The sequence below is a fragment of the Oncorhynchus mykiss genome, chromosome 13 (genome assembly GCF_057628025.1).
Source record: "Oncorhynchus mykiss isolate SJ-2025 chromosome 13, ASM5762802v1, whole genome shotgun sequence".
Taxonomy (NCBI): domain Eukaryota; kingdom Metazoa; phylum Chordata; class Actinopteri; order Salmoniformes; family Salmonidae; genus Oncorhynchus; species Oncorhynchus mykiss.
The window spans coordinates 21,631,150-21,659,104 of NC_143034.1; the positions used below are offsets into that span (position 1 = coordinate 21,631,150).

Genomic DNA, 27,955 nt, shown 5'->3' on the forward strand with positions numbered 1-27,955 from the left:
TCTCTGTCCTCTTTCTCCCAGACCGACCTGCTGAAGACTGACTGTTATAAACTGTTCTAGTCCAGACTGTTGTTTCAAGTCAACAGAGCCAGCCAATTGGCAGTCTACCCGTCTCATCATGGCAACAATGGAGCCGGTGGCCAACCGACAGAGCTCAGCCGACTCATTGGACGAGTGGGCCAGCGAGGTTTGGGGGATGGAGGAGGGCGAAATGGACCCCACTCTGGCCCAGGACACTACCCCTCGTCCTCACCCGTTGGTAAAACAGGCACCCAGGACAAAGTCAGAAGACCTGGGGTCGGAATCTCCAGAGGCTCCAAAGCCTAGGCCCCAAGTGTCTCCCTCAAGTGAGAACCTTACAGACTCAACAAACAAAATGGCAGAAGTGGTTCCTAAAATGGAGCAGGAGGCACTTTCTGGGGTAAATCAGGTGCCTAGTAGTAGAATCCAGGTAGGTGATAGTGAATTGGAACGAGACCTTAATATGATAGATGACAATCACTGTGAGAAGGAGGAAGATGCCGTTGCTTTTCGGTTGCCTCTTGCCTGCACTGGCCAAGCCTCACCTGCAGAGGGCGCTCCAGAGACCCAGCCATACATTGACTGTATCAGTGATGGTAAGGTGGAGGTGATCACTAACCCTGTAGAGGAGGAAATGTCGTCATCTGACAGCCAGGGTAGCCAGGAGTGGCTTTCGAGATCTCACCTTGATGACGTTGTGGAGGAAGACAAAGAAGAAGAAGATGGTGCCAAGGAAGACAAAGTAGAGGAGTTTCAGTCTGTTGAGATGATGAAAAATAGCGCTGTGCGGTTGCAGTTGAATACAGAGCGTCCAGCTAGAAGTGAATTTGAGCAGAGGCTGTCAGAGACGGTGTGTGCTACTGAGAAGGCTTCTGTAGAAGGGGGTCCTGTTGAAACTAGCAGTAGCACCCCATCAGTGCAGGTAGCTGACAAGCAAGAGGTTAGTGAGTGCCCAATCAGTGGTGACAGAGAGAAGACAATGTCAGACAATAACAACCATGATACTATGAAGGCTGCTGAAACTAGCACTACCACCCACTCTCCACTAAAAAGAGAGAGTTCCGATGACATATTCTCTGAGTCCCCAGAAAATCCTGAATCGGCTCTTGCCGGTGATGGAGAGGAGAACCAGAGTGTTGACTCCAAGCCTTTAGACATCAGCTCAGCCCAGAGGCAGTGGGTTAGGCTGGACAGTACCAGAAGCAAACTCCCTCAGCCTGAGCAATCCACCTCCTCTAGATCCTCCTCTTGTAGCCAACTAGTAGACCTGGCTCAGCCCCCGGATGTAGTTACACCAGACAAACAGCAGGGGGAGCAGTTGTTACGAAATGTCACTGCTGCCCTGACGCATCATAGTAACCAGGAAGTGGCAGTACAACAGGTGTTCAAGGGAGCAACTCTGGCTCCGCCCCTGGCGACAGTCGCCAAGGAGCCAGCTAATCAGGTCAAGGCAGATCTCCTTGGCTCTGGCTGTGTTGTAGTGAAAGAGCAGGCGGGTGGAGAGAGAAAGGTGGGAAAGAGGGAGGGAGACAACAGGCAAACAGGTGGAGAGAGAAGGCAGAGAGCGAGTGGACTTGGCGCAGCGGGCGAGGCAGACAGGAAGAAAAAAGAGAAACGGAGCGAAGAAAAGAGGACAAACTCTGGGTTGTTGATGTCGAGAGACAGTCACAGCAAAGCTTCCAAGATGAAGTTGGGAGGGGACTTGTTCGATGACAGCCAGAGTGACAGCGGCGTATCTGCCGACTTCTCCCCTGGTAGTACTGTGGAGCTCCAAACCACCACCTCCACCCTCACCTCGCCTCCGGCCGATGAGACCCCCATCGAGAGGGAGATCCGTCGGGCAGTGCAGCGTGAGCAGTCCCTCAGGAGATCCAGGGGCCTCCACAACAAGCCGCCCACCCAGGAATATGTGGACATCCCCCTAAGGAAGTCAGTCTTGACTGAGACCCTGCCTTCCAAGTCGGACAAGAGCCAGGGGGGGAAGGACCGTCTGTTTGCGGGGAAGAAGATGCAGAAGGAGATCAGTGTAGAGACCCAGAGGGAACAGGTCCTGGTTCGACTAGGGAAAGTTAGAGGTTCCTATGACAAGGGGACAGTACGCCAGCTCAAGGAAAGGAAGAAGTTATTTGAAGCTTTCCAGGAGCCCAAGGAGACATCCTCGATGATATTGTCCCAGAGCAAGGCACCCTCCTGGGCTTCGGCGAGTGACCTCTCCACCCTGGAGATCCAGGGGAACGACGCTTCATCTGTGTCCTTTGTCGGAGGCTCGTCTGGGGAGAGAAGACGTAGTAGCCTGGAGCTGATGTCCCAGACCCAGAACCAGAGCCCCTTCGGAACACCTAAAGGCATCACCTACACCCCTCATGGGGCCCCTGTCCCCCGGGGCCCCACTCTCTCCGAGAGCGCCGGGGGCCAGGTCATCATCCTGGATAACCACCACCACCTGGTTCTCCCCGCTCCGGCCCACGTCCACCACGTCTCCAAGCCCCTCAGGCACTCCCACAGTACGGGCACGCTCACCGAGACACAGGGCCTCACCGTGGTCGACTCCGCTTCTATATACTCCTCAACCAGTGCACTCAGCGGAGAAGAGAGAAGGGGTTTTTGGAGGGATGAGGATGGAGGGAGGATGGATCAGGAGGAGGAGGAGGAGGAAGAGGAGGTTCCAAAGGAGAACCCCTTCTTCAAGCTGCGCTCCTCATCGGTGTCTCAGGACAAGGTGGAGCAGGATATCCGGGAAGCCAGGGAGAGAGAGAAGGAGCTGCGGAGGCAGAGGAGCAGTCTGTACGGAGGAGGAGGAGGAGGAGGAGGAGGGGGGAGGCCAGCCAGTAGGGAGGTACAGAGTCCCACTTCTCCTCCTCCACCTCTACTACTACAGAACGGACTGGCGACCCCTGAACTATCTGTTACCCCCTCATCGCGGACAGGTTAGTGTATAGTGTGTGTGTTCAATTGTTTCCGTGTGTGTGTGGGGGGGGGGGGGGGGGGGGGTGCTTCTGTGTCAGGAGAGATGATGAAAAGACAATGTAATAGTTCAGTGAGGATATTATTTCATCTCCCATTGGGTCAGGTAGTGCTACATCACCAAACATCTAATACAACATTCTCACTGTCATCAATAGTTCTGCTCCAGAGATCACAGTCTTTGTGTGCATCCCAAATTGTACCCTATTCCCTAAATAGCGCACTACTGTTGACCAGGGCTCTGGTCAAAAGTAGTGCACTAAATAGGGAATAGGGTGCCAAAGTAGTGCACGGAATAGGGTGGGTGCTGTTTGGTAAGCAACCTTTGCCAACAGGCTGAATGATACACTACTGGGTAACTGATTAAACTAAAGTTGGGATCTTCTGTACAATTAACTGTCAGATCAAAAAGTGAGTGAAAATATATGAAAGTGAAAATCACTGACTCATGTCTTGACCCTTCATTGTGTCAGCAAAACACAAAGTGCTTTAGAAAATCTTTTCCAAGATGAATTGTAGAACCCAGCCTAGAATATATGCTTGTGAGGCAACTTTAGATTCTGGGAGTTAGTAGACACTAAGGGGATGTTTAACATGACTGAATATGTAATGAGCTAATACAATCTAATGGTTATACATTTCAGGGCGTAAATCGCCCTTGGAAATCGTTCAAAGTGCTTAGTGATGTGACCAGTATGAAAAATGCTTTTCAAATAAAGCTGTTGTCACAGTAATAATTAGTGCCAGTATTATTACGATGTGCTGTGCCAAGGCAAGCTGGGCGTGTTTTGTCAGCGGTAGGCCCACAGTAGCTGCCAGACAGACAGGGACAGGCTGATCTGGGTACAGTACTGAATAGAGGGAAGCCAGGGTTAGGGTGTGCTAATACAACAAGTGTCCTCTGTGACTCCGTGTCTGAGCAATTCTAGTTTTATTGTAAATTATAGATCATTATGTAACCATAGTTTCCTCTCCTCCTCCCACTCTCTCCAGCACGACAGTCTCTTGGGAAGCTGGGCATGTGGCCTCCAACACAGACAGATGAGTATCCGGATAGCCAATCAGAGGTATGTTATATCCTTCCCCCACCAAACGTAATCTACATAGGCCCAGGAGTTTTCCTGAGTAGGTAAAAGGTTGGGGCTTAATCGTACACTTTGACGAGCGCTCTCAGCACCGGACGAAACACTGGGGGCTCAAAGTTGATTTCCTGGTTAAGTCACAAGGTCAGAAAAACCACCTGGCCTTAACATACTGAAATAACTGTTTCTTTTCTTTTATCTTTGCATCCTTATTTATTGTAGGCAACCATCCATCCCCCTCCAAAAATATAAATCGAGCCTCACATTCTGCTGTTTGTTCTGCGGTCGCCCCTAGTTATCACAGCCACAAAGGGCCTATTTCTTCTTAAAATTTTATTTTAAACCTAACCCCAACCTTATCCCTATCTTTAACCACACTGCTAACCTTATCCCGGACTTTAACCACACTGCTAACCTTATCCCGGACTTTAACCACCCTGCTAACCTTATCCCGGACTTTAACCACACTGCTAACCTTATCCCTAACTTTAACCACACTGCTAATCTTATCCCCAACTTTAACCACACTGCTAACCTTATCCATAACTTTAACCACCCTGCTAACCTTACCCCGAACTTTAACCACACTGCTAACCTTATCCCTAACTTTAACCACACTGCTAACCTTATCCCTAATGTTAACCACACTGCTAACCTTATCCCTAATGTTAACCACACTGCTAACCTTATCCCTAACTTTAACCACACTGCTAACCTTATCCCGAACTTTAACCACACTGCTAACCTAATCCCTAACTTTAACCACACTGCTAACCTTATCCCAAACTTTAACCACCCTGCTAACCTTACCCCGAACTTTAACCACACTGCTAACCTTATCCCTAACTTTAACCACCCTGCTAACCTTATCCCTAACTTTAACCACACTGCTAACCTTATCCCTAACTTTAACCACACTGCTAACCTTATCCCTAATGTTAACCACACTGCTAACCTTATCCCTAACTTTAACCCCACTGCTAACCTTACCCCGAACTTTAACCACACTGCTAACCTTATCCCTAACTTTAACCACACTGCTAACCTTATCCCTAACTTTAACCACACTGCTAACCTTATCCCTAACTTTAACCACACTGCTAACCTTATCCCTAATGTTAACCACACTGCTAACCTTATCCCTAACTTTAACCCCACTGCTAACCTTATCCCTAATGTTAACCACACTGCTAACCTTATCCCGAACTTTAACCACACTGCTAACCTTATCCCTAACTTTAACCACACTGCTAACCTTATCCCTAACTTTAACAACCATGTCCTCTCTCTACTTCATACATAAACAACCATGTCCTCTCTCTACTTCATACATAAACAACCATGTCCTCTCTATACTTCATACATAAACAACCATGTCCTCTCTCTACTTCATACATAAACAACCATGTCCTCTCCATACTTCATACATAACAACCATGTCCTCTCTCTACTTCATACATAACAACCATGTCCTCTCTCTACTTCATACATAAACAACCATGTCCTCTCCATACTTCATACATAAACAACCATGTCCTCTCTCTATACTTCATACATAACAACCATGTCCTCTCTATACTTCATACATAAACAACCATGTCCTCTCTCTATACTTCATACATAAACAACCATTTCCTCTCCATACTTCATACATAAACAACCATGTCCTCTCTCTATACTTCATACATAACAACCATGTCCTCTCTCTACTTCATACATAAACAACCATGTCCTCTCTCTACTTCATACATAACAACCATGTCCTCTCTCTACTTCATACATAAACAACCATGTCCTCTCTCTATACTTCATACATAACAACCATGTCCTCTCTCTACTTCATACATAACAACCATGTCCTCTCTATACTTCATACATAACAACCATGTCCTCTCTCTACTTCATACATAACAACCATGTCCTCTCTCTACTTCATACATAAACAACCATGTCCTCTCTATACTTCATACATAACAACCATGTCCTCTCTCTACTTCATACATAAACAACCATGTCCTCTCTCTACTTCATACATAACAACCATGTCCTCTCTCTACTTCATACATAAACAACCATGTCCTCTCTATACTTCATACATAACAACCATGTCCTCTCTCTACTTCATACATAAACAACCATGTCCTCTCTATACTTCATACATAACAACCATGTCCTCTCTATACTTCATACATAAACACCATGTCCTCTCTCTATACTTCATACATAACAACCATGTCCTCTCTCTATACTTCATACATAAACAACCATGTCCTCTCTCTACTTCATACATAACAACCATGTCCTCTCTCTACTTCATACATAAACAACCATGTCCTCTCTATACTTCATACATAACAACCATGTCCTCTCTCTATACTTCATACATAACAACCATGTCCTCTCTCTATACTTCATACATAACAACCATGTCCTCTCTATACTTCATACATAACAACCATGTCCTCTCTCTACTTCATACATAAACAACCATGCCCTCTCTATACTTCATACATAAACAACCATGTCCTCTCTCTACTTCATACATAAACACCATGTCCTCTCTCTATACTTCATACATAAACAACCATGTCCTCTCTCTACTTCATACATAAACAACCATGTCCTCTCTCTACTTCATACATAACAACCATGTCCTCTCTACTTCATACATAACAACCATGTTCTCTCCATACTTCATACATAAACAACCATGTCCTCTCTATACTTCATACATAAACAACCATGTCCTCTCTCTACTTCATACATAAACAACCATTTCCTCTCTCTACTTCATACATAACAACCATGTCCTCTCTATACTTCATACATAAACAACCATGTCCTCTCTCTACTTCATACATAACAACCATGTCCTCTCTCTATACTTCATACATAAACAACCATGTCCTCTCTATACTTTATACATAAACAACCATGTCCTCTCTCTATACTTCATACATAAACAACCATGTCCTCTCTATACTTCATACATAACAACCATGTCCTCTCTATACTTCATACATAACAACCATGTCCTCTCTCTACTTCATACATAACAACCATGTCCTCTCTATACTTCATACATAACAACCATGTCCTCTCTCTATACTTCATACATAAACAACCATGTCCTCTCTATACTTCATACATAACAACCATGTCCTCTCTCTACTTCATACATAACAACCATGTCCTCTCTCTACTTCATACATAAACAACCATGTCCTCTCTATACTTCATACATAACAACCATGTCCTCTCTATACTTCATACATAAACAACCATGTCCTCTCTCTACTTCATACATAACAACCATGTCCTCTCCATACTTCATACATAACAACCATGTCCTCTCCATACTTCATACATAACAACCATGTCCTCTCTCTACTTCATACATAACAACCATGTCCTCTCCATACTTCATACATAACAACCATGTCCTCTCCATACTTCATACATAACAACCATGTCCTCTCTCTACTTCATACATAACAACCATGTCCTCTCTCTACTTCATACATAACAACCATGTCCTCTCCATACTTCATACATAACAACCATGTCCTCTCTCTACTTCATACATAACAACCATGTCCTCTCTCTACTTCATACATAACAACCATGTCCTCTCTCTACTTCATACATAACAACCATGTCCTCTCTCTACTTCATACATAACAACCATATCCTCTCTCTACTTCATACATAACAACCATGTCCTCTCTATTCTTCATACATAACAACCATGTCCTCTCTCTACTTCATACATAACAACCATGTCCTCTCTATACTTCATACATAACAACCATGTCCTCTCTATACTTCATACATAACAACCATGTCCTCTCTATACTTCATACATAACAACCATGTCCTCTCTATACTTCATACATAACAACCATGTCCTCTCTATACTTCATACATAACAACCATGTCCTCTCTATACTTCATACATAACAACCATGTCCTCTCTATACTTCATACATAACAACCATGTCCTCTCTATACTTCATACATAACAACCATGTCCTCTCTATACTTCATACATAACAACCATGTCCTCTCTATACTTCATACATAACAACCATGTTCTCTCTCTACTTCATACATAAACAACCATGTCCTCTCTCTACTTCATACATAACAACCATGTCCTCTCTCTATACTTCATACATAACAACCATGTCCTCTCTATACTTCATACATAAACAACCATGTCCTCTCTATACTTCATACATAACAACCATGTCCTCTCTCTACTTCATACATAACAACCATGTCCTCTCTCTACTTCATACATAACAACCATGTCCTCTCTCTACTTCATACATAACAACCATGTCCTCTCTCTACTTCATACATAACAACCATGTCCACTCTATACTTCATACATAAACAACCATGTCCTCTCTCTACTTCATACACAAACAACCATGTCCTCTCTATACTTCATACATAACAACCATGTCCTCTCCATACTTCATACATAACAACCATGTCCTCTCTATACTTCATACATAACAACCATGTCCTCTCTATACTTCATACATAACAACCATGTCCTCTCTCTACTTCATACATAACAACCATGTCCTCTCTCTACTTCATACATAAACAACCATGTCCTCTCTCTACTTCATACATAAACAACCATTTCCTCTCCATACTTCATACATAAACAACCATGTCCTCTCTCTACTTCATACATAACAACCATGTCCTCTCTCTATACTTCATACATAACAACCATGTCCTCTCTCTATACTTCATACATAACAACCATGTCCTCTCTCTATACTTCATACATAACAACCATGTCCTCTCCATACTTCATACATAAACAACCATGTCCTCTCTATACTTCATACATAACAACCATGTCCTCTCTATACTTCATACATAAACAACCATGTCCTCTCTATACTTCATACATAAACAACCATGTCCTCTCTATACTTCATACATAACAACCATGTCCTCTCTCTACTTCATACATAAACAACCATTTCCTCTCCATACTTCATACATAAACAACCATGTCCTCTCTCTACTTCATACATAACAACCATGTCCTCTCTATACTTCATACATAACAACCATGTCCTCTCTCTACTTCATACATAACAACCATGTCCTCTCTCTACTTCATACATAAACAACCATGTCCTCTCTATACTTCATACATAACAACCATGTCCTCTCTATACTTCATACATAAACAACCATGTCCTCTCTCTACTTCATACATAACAACCATGTCCTCTCCATACTTCATACATAACAACCATGTCCTCTCCATACTTCATACATAACAACCATGTCCTCTCTCTACTTCATACATAACAACCATGTCCTCTCCATACTTCATACATAACAACCATGTCCTCTCCATACTTCATACATAACAACCATGTCCTCTCTCTACTTCATACATAACAACCATGTCCTCTCTCTACTTCATACATAACAACCATGTCCTCTCCATACTTCATACATAACAACCATGTCCTCTCTCTACTTCATACATAACAACCATGTCCTCTCTCTACTTCATACATAACAACCATGTCCTCTCTCTACTTCATACATAACAACCATGTCCTCTCTCTACTTCATACATAACAACCATATCCTCTCTCTACTTCATACATAACAACCATGTCCTCTCTATTCTTCATACATAACAACCATGTCCTCTCTCTACTTCATACATAACAACCATGTCCTCTCTATACTTCATACATAACAACCATGTCCTCTCTATACTTCATACATAACAACCATGTCCTCTCTATACTTCATACATAACAACCATGTCCTCTCTATACTTCATACATAACAACCATGTCCTCTCTATACTTCATACATAACAACCATGTCCTCTCTATACTTCATACATAACAACCATGTCCTCTCTATACTTCATACATAACAACCATGTCCTCTCTATACTTCATACATAACAACCATGTCCTCTCTATACTTCATACATAACAACCATGTCCTCTCTATACTTCATACATAACAACCATGTTCTCTCTCTACTTCATACATAAACAACCATGTCCTCTCTCTACTTCATACATAACAACCATGTCCTCTCTCTATACTTCATACATAACAACCATGTCCTCTCTATACTTCATACATAAACAACCATGTCCTCTCTATACTTCATACATAACAACCATGTCCTCTCTCTACTTCATACATAACAACCATGTCCTCTCTCTACTTCATACATAACAACCATGTCCTCTCTCTACTTCATACATAACAACCATGTCCTCTCTCTACTTCATACATAACAACCATGTCCACTCTATACTTCATACATAAACAACCATGTCCTCTCTCTACTTCATACACAAACAACCATGTCCTCTCTATACTTCATACATAACAACCATGTCCTCTCCATACTTCATACATAAACAACCATGTCCTCTCTCTACTTCATACATAACAACCATGTCCTCTCTCTACTTCATACATAAACAACCATGTCCTCTCTCTACTTCATACATAAACAACCATTTCCTCTCCATACTTCATACATAAACAACCATGTCCTCTCTCTACTTCATACATAACAACCATGTCCTCTCTCTATACTTCATACATAACAACCATGTCCTCTCTCTATACTTCATACATAACAACCATGTCCTCTCTCTATACTTCATACATAACAACCATGTCCTCTCCATACTTCATACATAAACAACCATGTCCTCTCTATACTTCATACATAACAACCATGTCCTCTCTATACTTGATACATAAACAACCATGTCCTCTCTATACTTCATACATAACAACCATGTCCTCTCTATACTTCATACATAACAACCATGTCCTCTCTATACTTCATACATAAACAACCATGTCCTCTCTATACTTCATACATAACAACCATGTCCTCTCTATACTTCATACATAACAACCATGTCCTTTCTATACTTCATACATAACAACCATGTCCTCTCTATACTTCATACATAACAACCATGTCCTCTCTATACTTCATACATAACAACCATGTTCTCTCTCTACTTCATACATAAACAACCATGTCCTCTCTCTACTTCATACATAACAACCATGTCCTCTTTCTATACTTCATACATAACAACCATGTCCTCTCTATACTTCATACATAAACAACCATGTCCTCTCTATACTTCATACATAACAACCATGTCCTCTCTATACTTCATACATAACAACCATGTCCTCTCTATACTTCATACATAACAACCATGTCCTCTCTATACTTCATACATAACAACCATGTCCTCTCTATACTTCATACATAACAACCATGTCCTCTCTATACTTCATACATAACAACCATGTCCTCTCTATACTTCATACATAACAACCATGTCCTCTCTCTACTTCATACATAAACAACCATGTCCTCTCTCTACTTCATACATAACAACCATGTCCTCTCTATACTTCATACATAAACAACCATGTCCTCTCTATACTTCATACATAACAACCATGTCCTCTCTCTACTTCATACATAACAACCATGTCCTCTCTCTACTTCATACATAACAACCATGTCCTCTCTCTACTTCATACATAACAACCATGTCCTCTCTCTACTTCATACATAACAACCATGTCCACTCTATACTTCATACATAAACAACCATGTCCTCTCTCTACTTCATACACAAACAACCATGTCCTCTCTATACTTCATACATAACAACCATGTCCTCTCCATACTTCATACATAAACAACCATGTCCTCTCCATACTTCATACATAAACAACCATGTCCTCTCTCTACTTCATACATAACAACCATGTCCTCTCTCTACTTCATACATAAACAACCATGTCCTCTCTCTACTTCATACATAAACAACCATATCCTCTCTCTACTTCATACATAACAACCATGTCCTCTCTATTCTTCATACATAACAACCATGTCCTCTCTCTACTTCATACATAACAACCATGTCCTCTCTATACTTCATACATAACAACCATGTCCTCTCTATACTTCATACATAACAACCATGTCCTCTCTATACTTCATACATAACAACCATGTCCTCTCTATACTTCATACATAACAACCATGTCCTCTCTATACTTCATACATAACAACCATGTCCTCTCTATACTTCATACATAACAACCATGTCCTCTCTATACTTCATACATAACAACCATGTCCTCTCTATACTTCATACATAACAACCATGTCCTCTCTATACTTCATACATAACAACCATGTCCTCTCTATACTTCATACATAACAACCATGTTCTCTCTCTACTTCATACATAAACAACCATGTCCTCTCTCTACTTCATACATAACAACCATGTCCTCTCTCTATACTTCATACATAACAACCATGTCCTCTCTATACTTCATACATAAACAACCATGTCCTCTCTATACTTCATACATAACAACCATGTCCTCTCTCTACTTCATACATAACAACCTCGTCCTCTCTCTACTTCATACATAACAACCATGTCCTCTCTCTACTTCATACATAACAACCATGTCCTCTCTCTACTTCATACATAACAACCATGTCCACTCTATACTTCATACATAAACAACCATGTCCTCTCTCTACTTCATACACAAACAACCATGTCCTCTCTATACTTCATACATAACAACCATGTCCTCTCCATACTTCATACATAAACAACCATGTCCTCTCTCTACTTCATACATAACAACCATGTCCTCTCTCTACTTCATACATAAACAACCATGTCCTCTCTCTACTTCATACATAAACAACCATTTCCTCTCCATACTTCATACATAAACAACCATGTCCTCTCTCTACTTCATACATAACAACCATGTCCTCTCTATACTTCATACATAACAACCATGTCCTCTCTCTACTTCATACATAACAACCATGTCCTCTCTCTACTTCATACATAAACAACCATGTCCTCTCTATACTTCATACATAACAACCATGTCCTCTCTATACTTCATACATAAACAACCATGTCCTCTCTCTACTTCATACATAACAACCATGTCCTCTCCATACTTCATACATAACAACCATGTCCTCTCCATACTTCATACATAACAACCATGTCCTCTCTCTACTTCATACATAACAACCATGTCCTCTCCATACTTCATACATAACAACCATGTCCTCTCCATACTTCATACATAACAACCATGTCCTCTCTCTACTTCATACATAACAACCATGTCCTCTCTCTACTTCATACATAACAACCATGTCCTCTCCATACTTCATACATAACAACCATGTCCTCTCTCTACTTCATACATAACAACCATGTCCTCTCTCTACTTCATACATAACAACCATGTCCTCTCTCTACTTCATACATAACAACCATGTCCTCTCTCTACTTCATACATAACAACCATATCCTCTCTCTACTTCATACATAACAACCATGTCCTCTCTATTCTTCATACATAACAACCATGTCCTCTCTCTACTTCATACATAACAACCTTGTCCTCTCTATACTTCATACATAACAACCATGTCCTCTCTATACTTCATACATAACAACCATGTCCTCTCTATACTTCATACATAACAACCATGTCCTCTCTATACTTCATACATAACAACCATGTCCTCTCTATACTTCATACATAACAACCATGTCCTCTCTATACTTCATACATAACAACCATGTCCTCTCTATACTTCATACATAACAACCATGTCCTCTCTATACTTCATACATAACAACCATGTCCTCTCTATACTTCATACATAACAACCATGTTCTCTCTCTACTTCATACATAAACAACCATGTCCTCTCTCTACTTCATACATAACAACCATGTCCTCTCTCTATACTTCATACATAACAACCATGTCCTCTCTATACTTCATACATAAACAACCATGTCCTCTCTATACTTCATACATAACAACCATGTCCTCTCTCTACTTCATACATAACAACCATGTCCTCTCTCTACTTCATACATAACAACCATGTCCTCTCTCTACTTCATACATAACAACCATGTCCTCTCTCTACTTCATACATAACAACCATGTCCACTCTATACTTCATACATAAACAACCATGTCCTCTCTCTACTTCATACACAAACAACCATGTCCTCTCTATACTTCATACATAACAACCATGTCCTCTCCATACTTCATACATAAACAACCATGTCCTCTCTCTACTTCATACATAACAACCATGTCCTCTCTCTACTTCATACATAAACAACCATGTCCTCTCTCTACTTCATACATAAACAACCATTTCCTCTCCATACTTCATACATAAACAACCATGTCCTCTCTCTACTTCATACATAACAACCATGTCCTCTCTCTATACTTCATACATAACAACCATGTCCTCTCTCTATACTTCATACATAACAACCATGTCCTCTCTCTATACTTCATACATAACAACCATGTCCTCTCCATACTTCATACATAAACAACCATGTCCTCTCTATACTTCATACATAACAACCATGTCCTCTCTATACTTCATACATAAACAACCATGTCCTCTCTATACTTCATACATAACAACCATGTCCTCTCTATACTTCATACATAACAACCATGTCCTCTCTATACTTCATACATAAACAACCATGTCCTCTCTATACTTCATACATAACAACCATGTCCTCTCTATACTTCATACATAACAACCATGTCCTTTCTATACTTCATACATAACAACCATGTCCTCTCTATACTTCATACATAACAACCATGTCCTCTCTATACTTCATACATAACAACCATGTTCTCTCTCTACTTCATACATAAACAACCATGTCCTCTCTCTACTTCATACATAACAACCATGTCCTCTTTCTATACTTCATACATAACAACCATGTCCTCTCTATACTTCATACATAAACAACCATGTCCTCTCTATACTTCATACATAACAACCATGTCCTCTCTATACTTCATACATAACAACCATGTCCTCTCTATACTTCATACATAACAACCATGTCCTCTCTATACTTCATACATAACAACCATGTCCTCTCTATACTTCATACATAACAACCATGTCCTCTCTATACTTCATACATAACAACCATGTCCTCTCTATACTTCATACATAACAACCATGTCCTCTCTCTACTTCATACATAAACAACCATGTCCTCTCTCTACTTCATACATAACAACCATGTCCTCTCTATACTTCATACATAAACAACCATGTCCTCTCTATACTTCATACATAACAACCATGTCCTCTCTCTACTTCATACATAACAACCATGTCCTCTCTCTACTTCATACATAACAACCATGTCCTCTCTCTACTTCATACATAACAACCATGTCCTCTCTCTACTTCATACATAACAACCATGTCCACTCTATACTTCATACATAAACAACCATGTCCTCTCTCTACTTCATACACAAACAACCATGTCCTCTCTATACTTCATACATAACAACCATGTCCTCTCCATACTTCATACATAAACAACCATGTCCTCTCCATACTTCATACATAAACAACCATGTCCTCTCTCTACTTCATACATAACAACCATGTCCTCTCTCTACTTCATACATAAACAACCATGTCCTCTCTCTACTTCATACATAAACAACCATTTCCTCTCCATACTTCATACATAAACAACCATGTCCTCTCTCTACTTCATACATAACAACCATGTCCTCTCTCTATACTTCATACATAACAACCATGTCCTCTCTCTATACTTCATACATAACAACCATGTCCTCTCTCTATACTTCATACATAACAACCATGTCCTCTCCATACTTCATACATAAACAACCATGTCCTCTCTATACTTCATACATAACAACCATGTCCTCTCTATACTTCATACATAAACAACCATGTCCTCTCTCTACTTCATACATAAACAACCATTTCCTCTCCATACTTCATACATAAACAACCATGTCCTCTCTCTACTTCATACATAACAACCATGTCCTCTCTCTATACTTCATACATAACAACCATGTCCTCTCTCTATACTTCATACATAACAACCATGTCCTCTCTCTATACTTCATACATAACAACCATGTCCTCTCCATACTTCATACATAAACAACCATGTCCTCTCTATACTTCATACATAACAACCATGTCCTCTCTATACTTCATACATAAACAACCATGTCCTCTCTATACTTCATACATAACAACCATGTCCTCTCTATACTTCATACATAACAACCATGTCCTCTCTATACTTCATACATAAACAACCATGTCCTCTCTATACTTCATACATAACAACCATGTCCTCTCTATACTTCATACATAACAACCATGTCCTTTCTATACTTCATACATAACAACCATGTCCTCTCTATACTTCATACATAACAACCATGTCCTCTCTATACTTCATACATAACAACCATGTTCTCTCTCTACTTCATACATAAACAACCATGTCCTCTCTCTACTTCATACATAACAACCATGTCCTCTTTCTATACTTCATACATAACAACCATGTCCTCTCTATACTTCATACATAAACAACCATGTCCTCTCTATACTTCATACATAACAACCATGTCCTCTCTATACTTCATACATAACAACCATGTCCTCTCTATACTTCATACATAACAACCATGTCCTCTCTATACTTCATACATAACAACCATGTCCTCTCTATACTTCATACATAACAACCATGTCCTCTCTATACTTCATACATAACAACCATGTCCTCTCTATACTTCATACATAACAACCATGTCCTCTCTCTACTTCATACATAAACAACCATGTCCTCTCTCTACTTCATACATAACAACCATGTCCTCTCTCTACTTCATACATAACAACCATGTCCTCTCTCTACTTCATACATAACAACCATGTCCTCTCTCTACTTCATACATAACAACCATGTCCACTCTATACTTCATACATAAACAACCATGTCCTCTCTCTACTTCATACACAAACAACCATGTCCTCTCTATACTTCATACATAACAACCATGTCCTCGCCATACTTCATACATAAACAACCATGTCCTCTCCATACTTCATACATAAACAACCATGTCCTCTCTCTACTTCATACATAACAACCATGTCCTCTCTCTACTTCATACATAAACAACCATGTCCTCTCTCTACTTCATACATAAACAACCATTTCCTCTCCATACTTCATACATAAACAACCATGTCCTCTCCATACTTCATACATAACAACCATGTCCTCTCTCTATACTTCATACATAACAACCATGTCCTCTCTCTATACTTCATACATAACAACCATGTCCTCTCTCTATACTTCATACATAACAACCATGTCCTCTCCATACTTCATACATAAACAACCATGTCCTCTCTATACTTCATACATAACAACCATGTCCTCTCTATACTTCATACATAAACAACCATGTCCTCTCTCTACTTCATACATAACAACCATGTCCTCTCTCTATACTTCATACATAACAACCATGTCCTCTCTCTATACTTCATACATAACAACCATGTCCTCTCTCTATACTTCATACATAACAACCATGTCCTCTCCATACTTCATACATAAACAACCATGTCCTCTCTATACTTCATACATAAACAACCATGTCCTCTCTATACTTCATACATAACAACCATGTCCTCTCTATACTTCATACATAAACAACCATGTCCTCTCTATACTTCATACATAACAACCATGTCCTCTCTCTACTTCATGCATAACAACCATGTCCTCTCTCTACTTCATACATAACAACCATGTCCTCTCTCTACTTCATACATAAACAACCATGTCCTCTCTCTACTTCATACATAAACAACCATTTCCTCTCCATACTTCATACATAAACAACCATGTCCTCTCTCTACTTCATACATAACAACCATGTCCTCTCTCTATACTTCATACATAACAACCATGTCCTCTCTCTATACTTCATACATAACAACCATGTCCTCTCTCTATACTTCATACATAACAACCATGTCCTCTCCATACTTCATACATAAACAACCATGTCCTCTCTATACTTCATACATAACAACCATGTCCTCTCTATACTTCATACATAAACAACCATGTCCTCTCTCTACTTCATACATAACAACCATGTCCTCTCTCTATACTTCATACATAACAACCATGTCCTCTCTCTATACTTCATACATAACAACCATGTCCTCTCTCTATACTTCATACATAACAACCATGTCCTCTCCATACTTCATACATAAACAACCATGTCCTCTCTATACTTCATACATAAACAACCATGTCCTCTCTATACTTCATACATAACAACCATGTCCTCTCTATACTTCATACATAAACAACCATGTCCTCTCTATACTTCATACATAACAACCATGTCCTCTCTCTACTTCATGCATAACAACCATGTCCTCTCTCTACTTCATACATAAACAACCATGTCCTCTCTATACTTCATACATAAACAACCATGTCCTCTCTCTACTTCATACATAAACAACCATGTCCTCTCTCTATACTTCATACATAAACAACCATGTCCTCTCTCTATACTTCATACATAAACAACCATGTCCTCTCTCTACTTCATACATAAACAACCATGTCCTCTCTATACTTCATACATAACAACCATGTCCTCTCTACACTTCATACATAACAACCATGTCCTCTCTATACTTCATACATAACAACCATGTCCTCTCTCTACTTCATACATAAACAACCATGTCCTCTCTATACTTCATACATAACAACCATGTCCTCTCTCTACTTCATACATAACAACCATGTCCTCTCTATACTTCATACATAACAACCATGTCCTCTCTATACTTCATACATAACAACCATGTCCTCTCTACACTTCATACATAACAACCATGTCCTCTCCATACTTCATACATAACAACCATGTCCTCTCTATACTTCATACATAACAACCATGTCCTCTCTATACTTCATACATAACAACCATGTCCTCTCTCTACTTCATACATAAACAACCATGTCCTCTCTATACTTCATACATAACAACCATGTCCTCTCTACACTTCATACATAACAACCATGTCCTCTCTATACTTCATACATAACAACCATGTCCCCTCTATACTTCATACATAAACAACCATTTCCTCTCTCTACTTCATACATAACAACCATGTCCTCTCTCTATACTTCATACATAACAACCATGTCCTCTCTCTATACTTCATACATAACAACCATGTCCTCTCCATACTTCATACATAAACAACCATGTCCTCTCTATACTTCATACATAAACAACCATGTCCTCTCTATACTTCATACATAACAACCATGTCCTCTCTATACTTCATACATAAACAACCATGTCCTCTCTATACTTCATACATAACAACCATGTCCTCTCTCTACTTCATGCATAACAACCATGTCCTCTCTCTACTTCATACATAAACAACCATGTCCTCTCTATACTTCATACATAAACAACCATGTCCTCTCTCTACTTCATACATAAACAACCATGTCCTCTCTCTATACTTCATACATAAACAACCATGTCCTCTCTCTATACTTCATACATAAACAACCATGTCCTCTCTCTACTTCATACATAAACAACCATGTCCTCTCTATACTTCATACATAACAACCATGTCCTCTCTACACTTCATACATAACAACCATGTCCTCTCTATACTTCATACATAACAACCATGTCCTCTCTCTACTTCATACATAAACAACCATGTCCTCTCTATACTTCATACATAACAACCATGTCCTCTCTCTACTTCATACATAACAACCATGTCCTCTCTATACTTCATACATAACAACCATGTCCTCTCTATACTTCATACATAACAACCATGTCCTCTCTACACTTCATACATAACAACCATGTCCTCTCCATACTTCATACATAACAACCATGTCCTCTCTATACTTCATACATAACAACCATGTCCTCTCTATACTTCATACATAACAACCATGTCCTCTCTCTACTTCATACATAAACAACCATGTCCTCTCTATACTTCATACATAACAACCATGTCCTCTCTACACTTCATACATAACAACCATGTCCTCTCTATACTTCATACATAACAACCATGTCCCCTCTATACTTCATACATAAACAACCATTTCCTCTCTCTACTTCATACATAACAACCATGTCCTCTCTCTACTTCATACATAAACAACCATGTCCTCTCTATACTTCATACATAACAACCATGTCCTCTCTACACTTCATACATAACAACCATGTCCTCTCTCTACTTCATACATAACAACCATGTCCACTCTATACTTCATACATAAACAACCATGTCCTCTCTCTACTTCATACACAAACAACCATGTCCTCTCTATACTTCATACATAACAACCATGTCCTCGCCATACTTCATACATAAACAACCATGTCCTCTCCATACTTCATACATAAACAACCATGTCCTCTCTCTACTTCATACATAACAACCATGTCCTCTCTCTACTTCATACATAAACAACCATGTCCTCTCTCTACTTCATACATAAACAACCATTTCCTCTCCATACTTCATACATAAACAACCATGTCCTCTCTCTACTTCATACATAACAACCATGTCCTCTCTCTATACTTCATACATAACAACCATGTCCTCTCTCTATACTTCATACATAACAACCATGTCCTCTCTCTATACTTCATACATAACAACCATGTCCTCTCCATACTTCATACATAAACAACCATGTCCTCTCTATACTTCATACATAACAACCATGTCCTCTCTATACTTCATACATAAACAACCATGTCCTCTCTCTACTTCATACATAACAACCATGTCCTCTCTCTATACTTCATACATAACAACCATGTCCTCTCTCTATACTTCATACATAACAACCATGTCCTCTCTCTATACTTCATACATAACAACCATGTCCTCTCCATACTTCATACATAAACAACCATGTCCTCTCTATACTTCATACATAAACAACCATGTCCTCTCTATACTTCATACATAACAACCATGTCCTCTCTATACTTCATACATAAACAACCATGTCCTCTCTATACTTCATACATAACAACCATGTCCTCTCTCTACTTCATGCATAACAACCATGTCCTCTCTCTACTTCATACATAACAACCATGTCCTCTCTCTACTTCATACATAAACAACCATGTCCTCTCTCTACTTCATACATAAACAACCATTTCCTCTCCATACTTCATACATAAACAACCATGTCCTCTCTCTACTTCATACATAACAACCATGTCCTCTCTCTATACTTCATACATAACAACCATGTCCTCTCTCTATACTTCATACATAACAACCATGTCCTCTCTCTATACTTCATACATAACAACCATGTCCTCTCCATACTTCATACATAAACAACCATGTCCTCTCTATACTTCATACATAACAACCATGTCCTCTCTATACTTCATACATAAACAACCATGTCCTCTCTCTACTTCATACATAACAACCATGTCCTCTCTCTATACTTCATACATAACAACCATGTCCTCTCTCTATACTTCATACATAACAACCATGTCCTCTCTCTATACTTCATACATAACAACCATGTCCTCTCCATACTTCATACATAAACAACCATGTCCTCTCTATACTTCATACATAAACAACCATGTCCTCTCTATACTTCATACATAACAACCATGTCCTCTCTATACTTCATACATAAACAACCATGTCCTCTCTATACTTCATACATAACAACCATGTCCTCTCTCTACTTCATGCATAACAACCATGTCCTCTCTCTACTTCATACATAAACAACCATGTCCTCTCTATACTTCATACATAAACAACCATGTCCTCTCTCTACTTCATACATAAACAACCATGTCCTCTCTCTATACTTCATACATAAACAACCATGTCCTCTCTCTATACTTCATACATAAACAACCATGTCCTCTCTCTACTTCATACATAAACAACCATGTCCTCTCTATACTTCATACATAACAACCATGTCCTCTCTACACTTCATACATAACAACCATGTCCTCTCTATACTTCATACATAACAACCATGTCCTCTCTCTACTTCATACATAAACAACCATGTCCTCTCTATACTTCATACATAACAACCATGTCCTCTCTCTACTTCATACATAACAACCATGTCCTCTCTATACTTCATACATAACAACCATGTCCTCTCTATACTTCATACATAACAACCATGTCCTCTCTACACTTCATACATAACAACCATGTCCTCTCCATACTTCATACATAACAACCATGTCCTCTCTATACTTCATACATAACAACCATGTCCTCTCTATACTTCATACATAACAACCATGTCCTCTCTCTACTTCATACATAAACAACCATGTCCTCTCTATACTTCATACATAACAACCATGTCCTCTCTACACTTCATACATAACAACCATGTCCTCTCTATACTTCATACATAACAACCATGTCCCCTCTATACTTCATACATAAACAACCATTTCCTCTCTCTACTTCATACATAACAACCATGTCCTCTCTCTACTTCATACATAAACAACCATGTCCTCTCCATACTTCATACATAAACAACCATGTCCTCTCTCTACTTCATACATAACAACCATGTCCTCTCTATACTTCATACATAAACAACCATGTCCTCTCTATACTTCATACATAACAACCATGTCCTCTCTCTACTTCATACATAAACAACCATGTCCTCTCTCTATACTTCATACATAACAACCATGTCCTCTCCATACTTCATACATAACAACCATGTCCTCTCTCTATACTTCATACATAAACAACCATGTCCTCTCTCTATACTTCATACATAACAACCATGTCCTCTCTATACTTCATACATAAACAACCATGTCCTCTCTATACTTCATACATAAACAACCATGTCCTCTCTCTACTTCATACATAAACACCAGGACACTATCTCTACATTAGACTCAACATTTAAGTCTGGTTCCATATATACTGTAGCACCAGATCACGTGTACATTTTCCATTGGTTGCATTTTCTCAGTGAATTCAGCCCTCAGAGCTAATAACACCACATCTGATCGTATAAGGAGCTTCCTTAATCAATTGAGATAAGAGAGAGAAGGGGGAGAGAGGGAAGGAGAGAAGAGTGCAGTGGATTAGAAATGTGAATAGAGTTTGGGTACGGAAGGAGCGCGAGAGAGTGAGAGAAAGAGCAAAAGAGAGACAGAATGAAAGTGGAGAGAAAGAGAGAGTCCCTCTTGAGTTTCTCCACGGTTGCTCTCTTGGGTTACACATCTCTCTGAACCTGAAGTGACTACAAGATTAGCATCAGCTGACTGCAACTTTATAAATCTGACATAATTGTAAACCAGTCTGACAGCTAGAAGCACTGTTCCCTAGACTGAGCCCCATGCAGTCCCTTTAGCCTGGTCCAAGATCAGTTTGTGCTGACAATGATCAAAGGGGTTCAATTGGCAAGAAAGCACAAAGGGATCTGGGACCAGACTACAGTCATTCTGCCTGCTACATTATCTACAGTGTTTATCTACACAGACTACTGATAAGAAAGATTCAATAGTAACGGATGGAGGGAGAAAGATAGCGATGCTTGTCAACTTAGAGCAGAGCCCTGAAAATAGCATATCATGGTTATGGATTACGGTCTAATAGATTCACATTTTAATTAGATGTTTATTTTTTAGCTTTATCTTTAACTGCATTGTTGGAAAAGGACCCATAAGTAAGAATTTCACTGCTCGTCTACACCTGATGTTTACAAAGCAACGATGTTGATCCATGAGATGACCTCAAATCATCCTTTTTCATCATCCCCTCTTTTCTAACTTCTCTACTCTCTATTAAAACTCCCTCTACTCTCTATTATAACTCCCTCTACTCTCTATTATAACTCCCTCTACTCTCTACTATAACTTCCTCTATTATAACTCCCTCTACTCTCTACTATAACTCCCTCTACTCTCTACTATAACTCCCTCTACTCTCTATTATAACTCCCTCTATTATAACTCTCTCTACTCTCTATTATAACTCCCTCTACTCTCTACTATAACTCCCTCTACTCTCTACTATAACTCCCTCTACTCTCTATTATAACTCCCTCTATTATAACTCTCTCTACTCTCTATTATAACTCCCTCTACTCTCTACTATAACTCCCTCTACTCTCTACTATAATTCCCTATACTCTCTATTATAACTTCCTCTACTCTCTATTATAACTCCCTCTATTATAACTCCTTCTACTCTCTATTATAACTCCCTCTACTCTCTATTATAACTCCCTCTATTATAACTCCCCTTACTCTCTATTATAACTACCTCTACTCTCTATTATAACTCCCTCTACTCTCTATTATAACTCCCTCTACTCTCTATTATAACTCCCTCTACTCTCTATTATAACTCCCTCTACTCTCTATTATAACTCCCTCTACTCTCTATTATAACTCCCTCTACTCTCTATTATAACTCCCTCTACTCTCTATTATAACTCCCTCTACTCTCTATTATAACTCCCTCTACTCTCTATTATAACTCCCTCTACTCTCTATTATAACTCCCTCTATTATAACTCCCTCTACTCTCTATTATAACTCCCTATATTATAACTCCCTCTACTCTCTATTATAACTCCCTCTACTCTCTATTATAACTCCCTCTACTCTCTATTATAACTCCCTCTACTCTCTATTATAACTCCCTCTATTAAAACTCCCTCTACTCTCTACTATAACTCCCTCTACTCTCTACTATAACTCCCTATACTCTCTACTATAACTCCCTATACTCTCTATTATAACTCCCTCTACTCTCTATTGTAACTCCCTCTACTCTCTATTATAACTCCCTCTACTCTCTATTATAACTCCCTCTACTCTCGATTATAACTCCCTCTACTCTCTATTATAACTCCCTCTACTCTCTATTATAACTCCCTCTACTCTCTATTATAACTCCCTCTACTCTCTATTATAACTCCCTCTACTCTCTATTATAACTCCCTCTACTCTCTATTATAACTCCCTCTATTATAACTCTCTCTACTCTCTATTATAACTCCCTCTACTCTCTACTATAACTCCCTCTACTCTCTACTATAACTCCCTATACTCTCTATTATAACTCCCTCTACTCTCTATTATAACTCCCTCTACTCTCTATTATAACTCCCTCTATTATAACTCCCTCTACTCTCTATTATAACTCCCTCTACTCTCTATTATAACTCCCTCTATTATAACTCCCTCTACTCTCTATTATAACTCCCTCTACTCTCTATTATAACTCCCTCTATTATAACTCCCTCTCTATTATAACTTCCTCTACTCTCTATTCCCCATCATAATAAATCTCCTCTACTCTTTCTCTTTCTCAATGTCCCCTTTTCACTTTCTACTCTCTTTCGCGTTGTCTGCTTCGCCCAATTTTTCTGCACGCCCAATTTTTCAGTTTTTGATTTGTTAAAAAAGTTTGAAATGTCCAATAAATGTCGTTCCACTTCATGATTGTGTCCCACTTGTTGTTGATTCTTCACAAAAAAATACAGTTTTATATCTTTATGTTTGAAGCCTGAAATGTGGCAAAAGGTCGCAAAGTTCAAGGGGGCCGAATACTTTTGCAAGGCACTGTAACTCCCTCTATTATAACTCCCTCTACTCTCTATTATAACTCCCTCTACTCTCTATTATAACTCCCTCTACTCTCTATTATAACTCCCTCTACTCTCTATTATAACTCCCTCTACTCTCTATTATAACTTCCTCTACTCTCTATTATAACTCCCTGTACTCTCTATTATAACTCCCTCTACTCTCTATTATAACTCCCTCTATTAAAACTCTGTCTACTCTCTACTATAACTCCCTATACTCTCTACTATAACTCCCTATACTCTCTATTATAACTCCCTCTACTCTCTATTGTAACTCCCTCTACTCTCTATTATAACTCCCTCTACTCTCTATTATAACTCCCTCTACTCTCTATTATAACTCCCTCTACTTTCGATTATAACTCCCTCTACTCTCTATTATAACTCCCTCTACTCTCTATTATAACTCCCTCTATTATAACTCCCTCTATTATAACTCCCTCTATTATAACTCCCTCTACTCTCTATTATAACTCCCTCTACTCTCTATTATAACTCCCTCTACTCTCTATTATAACTCCCTCTACTCTCTATTATAACTCCCTCTACTCTCTATTATAACTCCCTCTACTCTCTATTATAACTCCCTCTACTCTCTATTATAACTCCCTCTACTCTCTATTATAACTCCCTCTACTCTCTATTATAACTCCCTATATTCTCTATTATAACTCCCTCTACTCTCTATTATAACTCCCTCTACTCTCTATTATAACTCCCTCTACTCTCTATTATAACTCCCTCTACTCTCTATTATAACTCCCTCTATTATAACTCCCTCTACTCTCTATTATAACTTCCTCTACTCTCTATTCCCCGTCATTATAAATCTCCTCTACTCTTTCTCTTTCTCGATGTCCCCTTTTCACTTTCTACTCTCTTTCGCGTTGTCTGCTTCTCTCATATTTCTCTCTTATCTCTTTCTCTCTCTCTCTCTCACACACACACACTTGTCTCCCTCACTCTCTTTTTCACCTTCTCTTCTTTCCAGGGCCTCCAGAGCCCACGGACCCCCAGACAGAAGACTCCTCTCCTGCAGCGCTGGGAGTCCGGCCAGGTGATGAACGGCCATGGAGGGGAGGAGGAGGACTAAGACAGACCTTGTGTCAGTTTGTCCTTTTAGAGCATTATGAACAAGATTACATAGACAATGGGGGACGTGACCCTAGATCAGTACTCCTATTATGAGATGGTCTATGAATACAGGCCCAGATCTACTGCTGAAAGCTCAGGGGAAGGACGGGAAGAAACCAGATCATTGGAATGAAGAATTGGAAACAGACAACCAGGGAAGTAGAATATCTGAAAATGCACTGGAGAAACAGAGGTTTTGGGAGTTGGAACTCTGGACTGTTGGAACCATTTGAATGTCATAACAGAACTTTGGAACTGAACTGTAAATTGGAGCTTTGGAATGTAGTGGGGGGGGGGGGGGGGGGGGGGGGGGGTTGGAACCAGTGGATGGTCATTGGAAGATGTTTTTACCAGAAGAGACTGGCCGAGTCTCTACAGTACGGTTTTTGTGAGGGTTGAAGGACGTTGAAATGGGTTGCGTTGTATTGTTTCTGAAGCACATGTCTCAGCATGGATTTATATGGATATGTATATAATGCACATTTTGTGACAAATCTATTTTGGGAGAATATTTCCTTCCCCGTAGTTTCTATTTACTATAGATAAGCCGTTTCTACAGAATGTAAGTTGGCATTATGATATAATTATGTGCATTTAATAAGTGATCATTAATAAATGTAACCTACATTCCGTCACAAATCAAGTCAGTCAACATAGTAAATACTGCAAAATCTAATGTATGATACCATTCTAGCATAATCATTCATCAGAGATAGTGTTTTTATGCAAGATGATTTTTGGCACGTACAGTATGTCTCTGATTTCCATAAAGTAGTCAAGATGAACAAATACATACATGTAAACTCAATGTCTTTCTGCGTTCATGTTTGTGTCTGATTGCTACTGAAACACACCTTCAAGGAAGAAGGACTAGGTGCACACACAGTAGTGGTGATGTGAGGAGCTGTTGTATCAGCAGGGTGGATCACCCACTGTCACGGGATAACTCGCGAGCCTTGCCCAGTTTTTACTGCCTTTGGGCTGGGTTGACACAGGCATACG

At 39.5% G+C, this 27,955-nt stretch overlaps 1 protein-coding gene across 2 annotated transcripts; it reads left to right on the forward strand.

Moving 5' to 3' along the window:
* LOC149978770 (uncharacterized) lies at positions 1–27,761 on the forward strand. 2 transcript variants are annotated; one of them, XM_090195711.1, is made up of 3 exons: positions 1–2,948; positions 3,979–4,052; positions 26,811–27,761. In XM_090195711.1, exons 1-3 carry the CDS (start codon positions 119–121, stop codon positions 26,910–26,912), a joined length of 3,006 nt encoding a protein of 1,001 aa, XP_090051837.1. In that variant the 5' UTR covers positions 1–118; the 3' UTR covers positions 26,913–27,761. The 2 variants fall into 2 exon arrangements, with proteins under 2 accessions (XP_090051837.1, XP_090051838.1); XM_090195712.1 differs by lacking the exon at positions 26,811–27,761 and adding an exon at positions 4,290–4,428 and having other exon boundaries at positions 119–2,948.
* The last annotated feature ends 194 nt before the right edge of the window (positions 27,762–27,955 follow it).